This window comes from Nicotiana sylvestris, chromosome 9 (genome assembly GCF_000393655.2).
Source record: "Nicotiana sylvestris chromosome 9, ASM39365v2, whole genome shotgun sequence".
In the NCBI taxonomy this organism is placed as follows: Eukaryota; Viridiplantae; Streptophyta; class Magnoliopsida; order Solanales; family Solanaceae; genus Nicotiana; species Nicotiana sylvestris.
In genome coordinates this window covers 25,622,297-25,627,158 of record NC_091065.1, presented here as the reverse complement: position 1 = coordinate 25,627,158, position 4,862 = coordinate 25,622,297, and the positions used below count along the sequence as shown (strand labels likewise).

The following is a 4,862-nucleotide window of genomic DNA, read 5'->3' as shown; positions in this document are numbered from 1 at the left end:
ACTGGACCCAAAATAGTTAAAACAACAAACGACCAAGGGCGAGGAATAAAAACCATCGGCATCCACCCATGCAGGCACGAAAAAACTTGAGGGTCAATTAAAGCTCGAGTCGCAACGCGACTCGGAGACTAGACCTAAAATAGTTAAAACAACAAACGACCAAGGCGGAGGAATAAAAACCATTATCATCCGCCCATACAGGCACGAAAAAACTTGAGGATCAATTAAAGATCGAGTCACAACGCGACTCAGAGACTGAACCCAAAATAGTGAAAACAACAAACGCCCGGGGGCGAGAAATAAAAACGATTATCATCCACTCATGCAGGCATAGGAGACTGGAGGTCTAGTAAGCTCGAGTTAAGACCGGGATCAAAGATTGAGCCTAAACAGCCGGGCAAAGCATAGAGGCCCCAACGCCTACTTATGACAAAAGTCGCACTTTAAAGCTTCCGGGCCTGCCTAATTAGCTCCGGACCCACAAGATTCCCGGCAAACACTGAAACCAGCCCGACTGGTCAAAAGCGATGCAGAAAGGGATACAAAAGAAATGAAGCTTGAAGTTTTCCCTTATTTTATATACGCAAAAGGCTCGCTCTCCATCTACAAACATGTTCTGCAAATATCAAATACAAAATTGAAAAACAACGGAATCTACACTCCGCTCCAAAAGGCTATGGCCTGCTAGCCCCAGATTCGCTCTCCGAGGCATCAGCAAGAAGTAACCGAGCATCGCGCTCGTCCTCCCATACACGAGCCAATTCCTTCGAGAGAACAAAAACCATGGCGCCGACCTCCTCGAGTACCTCTCTGCGGGATTTACAACGAACATATTCTTCGATCCTCTTCTCACGATCGAGGGCCCACTTCAACTCAGCCTGGGCGTCAGCAACATCTTTCACATGAATCGCCATCTCTTGATCAGCCCTATTTCGATTCAACAACGCTTCAGCCCGAGCATCGGTTATCTCAGTCCTGACCTTTGAAAGATCGGTCTCGAGCTTCGTGATCATATCTTCTTTAACTAAACCATTGTCACGAGCCAAACGGAGTTGGACCTCGAAGGCGGTAACCTTGGCCGAGGCACTTTTCTCCTCTAAAGCTTGAGCTTGCACCTGAGCCCTTAGTTCACCGCAAGCATTCCTGACGTGATCGGCTTCGCCCTTAAGGTATTCCAGTGCTTCCGTCTTTTTCTGCAGCTAAGATAGGAAAAAGGGGGTTAACCTTAAGAGTCAAAAGGAGTGAAGCGCGTACTACGAAAGGTTACCTGCTCTGTCAAATAGCTCTCGTGATTCGAACTCCGGTATGCCTCATATCGCCAATGCATCAACTTAACCTCCTTATCCTTGCTAAGGAGCCTGAGGGGATCACCCTTTTCCAGAGCGTTCCGAAGCCTGGCCCCTTGATGGAGCAGCTCAGACCTGATCATATCAAAGGCCTGCAAAAGAAAAACTCGATAAAGAAAGGAAGATGCGAAATACAGAAAAACTACGGCAAAACTCACCGTGAAGTGGAGCCGGCGGGCTTTCTCGAAGCAGAGCACACTCCTGTTGGTCCTTCCGGCCCCGGGAGAACCAACTTCGGGCAAAACGTATTCACTTGAGGGAACCACCATCCTGGAATCAGACACTTCGGGAACAGCAGGCTCGGGCGATGCCCCCTCCTCGAAGGTATGGGCCCATTGAGCCCCACTAAAAGCTCCACCACACTGCGGCTGCAAATCCTATTTATCGCCATCGTCCCTCAGCTCGAAGGCCGACGACTCCTTCCCCTCTTTGGAAGAGCACTGCCTCATCCCAAGGAACCGCTCGGTGCCTACAACGGCAAAGCCGATACAAAAGAAAGGGGAAAATGTTATCTCAAATATACGAAGGCCAAGGCAAAGGCAACATGCGCGCATACCTTGGTATCTCTCTCCCCATCTGATACGGAATACAGTTCGCCACCTACACTCGCCGCAGGTCGAATGGGTCACCAACCTTCGGACCTAGCTGGGCAGATCGAGAACTTCGTCCGGCATCCATGAAGTTGCTGAAAAAAGGGAGAAGCACAATTACTCAATTGAATTTTCTCTATAAGCAAAATCTGAGAAAGCGCCAGACACTCGACTCACGTGCGTAATTCCATCCCTCGAGAAATGGCATAAGCTCCATGGAGATGATGTCAGCCGTCCGGACCCGGACGAACCAACTGGCCCACTCTCGATCCCCATCTTCTTCGTCATCTACAACAAAGGTCATGGACGAACGACACCGCGGGGTTTGCAGGCCTCGGTGATGAAAGGGCCGATACAGCCTGACGAGGTGACTCAGCGCGAATTCAAGCCTAGCCTTCTCCGCAAAGGACCTCATCATCAGCACCACTCGCCAAAATGATGGATGTATCTGCGCCAAAGTGGCCCGATACTTCAAACAAAAATCAAGCACGACCTTATCAAAGGGGCCAAATGCGAAAGGATACAGGTATACGCTCAAGAATCCATTAGCAGAGTCCGTAATGCTCTCATTCGGGGAAAGCACCTGCAACATTATCCCCTCGCTCCATCCGCAGTATCTCCTCACCATCTCCAGATGTTCCTCTTTTATCAAAGACACGGTCTTCAGAGCGAAATCTAGCGGATCCTGAGCACCGGGAGTGGCACTCTCCACTCCCTGGCGGGTCGGCCCCGAAGTAGTTGCCATGACTACGGTAGAATTGACAGACTAAAGAAAGAACGTGCCAACGCTTTTTGCGCCTGAAGAAATGAAGAACCCTATGCCAAGGCGGAAGGTTAGCTATCTAAAATAGTGAGGCCTTTTTTGAAGAAGCCGAAACTGCCCCATGTATATGCGGGAAACAGCGACGATTCACCTATCCGGAGTGAGCCCCAGGAAGCCAACGGTCTCGACACATATCGATGGGGCGATGCCCAACCCCAGAGGCATCCATCGACGTTAAGCCAGTCCTCAAGGAGTCAATCGTATTGTCTCCAATTTCGAGGCAGCATCCGATCCCGAGGATCTCCGCCAAAAAAGAAGTCAGGCTTCGGGAAGCGTTCAATGCCGTCACTCGACTCAAGGCGGTACCTGATTTTATGGTTTCCTTTTCTAAAAAGAAAAATAAGCACGCGAAGCTCCGATTACGAAGGCTCGAGGCAAAAACAGCGCATGAGTACAGGCAACCACTCAACAGAAGTCTACCCCCTACGCTTTAAAAACCTATCTGCATCAAGTTCGAAAAAGAACCCCAAGTACCCAAAACTGACTTTCGCTCAGGTTACCACTCTCGAAAGCTCCAAAACTCAGCGTACTATCTCTATGCAACTCGGAGGGCCCGACGGCCCGAACCTATCAAATCAATTCAGGCTCGGTCCAAGGTACGACGATGGACTCGGAAAAGAGCCATGCCAATCAGTAGAGGATTGAAAAGAACGCTCGCATCCGGGTTAGATATCAGCGGTCAACAACAAAGGAAAACATTCAAAGGCCTCAAAGGGCATGAGTGCATGCAATAATAAGGCAAGAATCGAAAGCAGAAGTTAAGGAAGTATACTCATAGTCATAAAACTCCATGTACAACAGCCCTCGAGGAGTCCTTACATACAATTACAAATGTCTACAGAGGATCTCTATACCAAAAAAGGAGGAAACAGAAGGATGCACACGCGAAGTAAAAGCCTAGAGACTGGTCTACCTTCGAAGGCCCGCCTCCTACAACGGGTGCCTCGAACGCGCATACCTTGGTATCTCGCTCCCCATCTGATACGGAATACAGTTCGCCACCTATGCTCGCCGCAGGTTGAATGGGTCACCAACCTCCGGACCCAGCCGGGCAGATCGAGAACTTCGCTCGGTGTCCATGAAGTTGCTGCAAAAAGGGAGAAGCACAATTACTCAACTGATTTTTCACTATAAGCAAAATCTGAGAAAGCGCCAGACACTCGACTCAGATGCGTAATTCCATCCCTCGGGAAATGGTATAAGCTCCACGGGGATGATGTTAGTCGTCGAGACACGGACGGACAAACTGGCCCACTCTCGATCCCCATCTTCTTCGTCATCAACAACAAAGGGCGTGGACGAACGACACCGCGGGGTTTGCAGGCCTCGGTGATGAAAGGGCCGGTACAGCCTGACGAGGTGACTGAGCGTGAATTCAAGCCCAGCCTTCTCCACAAAGGACCTCATCATCAGCACAACTCGCCAAAACGACGGATGTATCTGCACCAAAGTGACCCGATACTTCAAGCAAAAATCAAGCATGACCTTATCAAGTGGGACAAATGCGAAAGGATACAAGTATACGCTCAAGAATCCATCAGTAGATTCTGTAATGCTCTCAACCGGGGAAAGCACCTGCAGCATTATCCCCTCGCTCCATCCACAGTATCTCCTCACCATCTCCAGATGTTCCTCTTTTATCAAAGACACAGTCTTCAGAGCGAACTCCCGCGGATCCTGAGCGTCGGGAGTGGCACTCTCCACTCCCTGGCGGGTCGGCCCCAAAGTAGTTGCCATGACTACGATAGAATTGACAGACTAAAGCAAGAACGTGCGCCAACGCTTTTTGCACCTGAAGAAATGAAGAACCCTATGCCAAGGCGGAAGGGTAGCTATCTAAAATAGTGAGGCCTTTTTTGAAGAAGCCAAAACCGCCCCATGTATATGTGGGAAACAACGACGATTCACCTATCCGTAGTGAGCCCCAGGAAGCCAACGGTCTCGACATAGATCGATTGGGTGATTCCCTACCCCAGAGGCATCCATCAACGAGAAGTCAGGCCCCAAGGAGTCAACCGTATTGTCTCCAATTTCAAGGCAGCATCCGACCCCGAGGATCTCCGCCAAAAAAGAAGTCACGCTTCGGGAAGCGTTCAACGTCGT

General features: G+C 50.0%; 1 protein-coding gene across 1 annotated transcript; it reads right to left on the bottom strand.

Annotated features, from left to right (window-relative positions):
• Nucleotides 1-624: 624 nt before the first annotated feature.
• LOC104241216 (uncharacterized) lies at nucleotides 625-1,615 on the bottom strand. Its single transcript, XM_070156962.1, has 3 exons — nucleotides 1,505-1,615; nucleotides 1,268-1,438; nucleotides 625-1,199 (listed from the first exon to the last, which is right to left on the bottom strand). The coding sequence occupies exons 1-3, from the start codon at nucleotides 1,613-1,615 to the stop codon at nucleotides 675-677; spliced, it is 807 nt and encodes a 268-aa protein (XP_070013063.1). The 3' UTR covers nucleotides 625-674.
• Nucleotides 1,616-4,862: the final 3,247 nt, after the last annotated feature.

Coding starts and splice junctions, on each gene's coding strand:
- LOC104241216 (XM_070156962.1), bottom strand. CDS start 1,615: ATGGTGGTTCCCTCAAGTGAATACGTTTTGCCCGAAGTTGGTTCTCCC. Junction 1,439..1,504: donor CCCGCCGGCTCCACTTCACG/GTGAGTTTTGCC, acceptor TTTCTTTTGCAG/GCCTTTGATATGATCAGGTC. Junction 1,200..1,267: donor AGAGCTATTTGACAGAGCAG/GTAACCTTTCGT, acceptor TTCCTATCTTAG/CTGCAGAAAAAGACGGAAGC.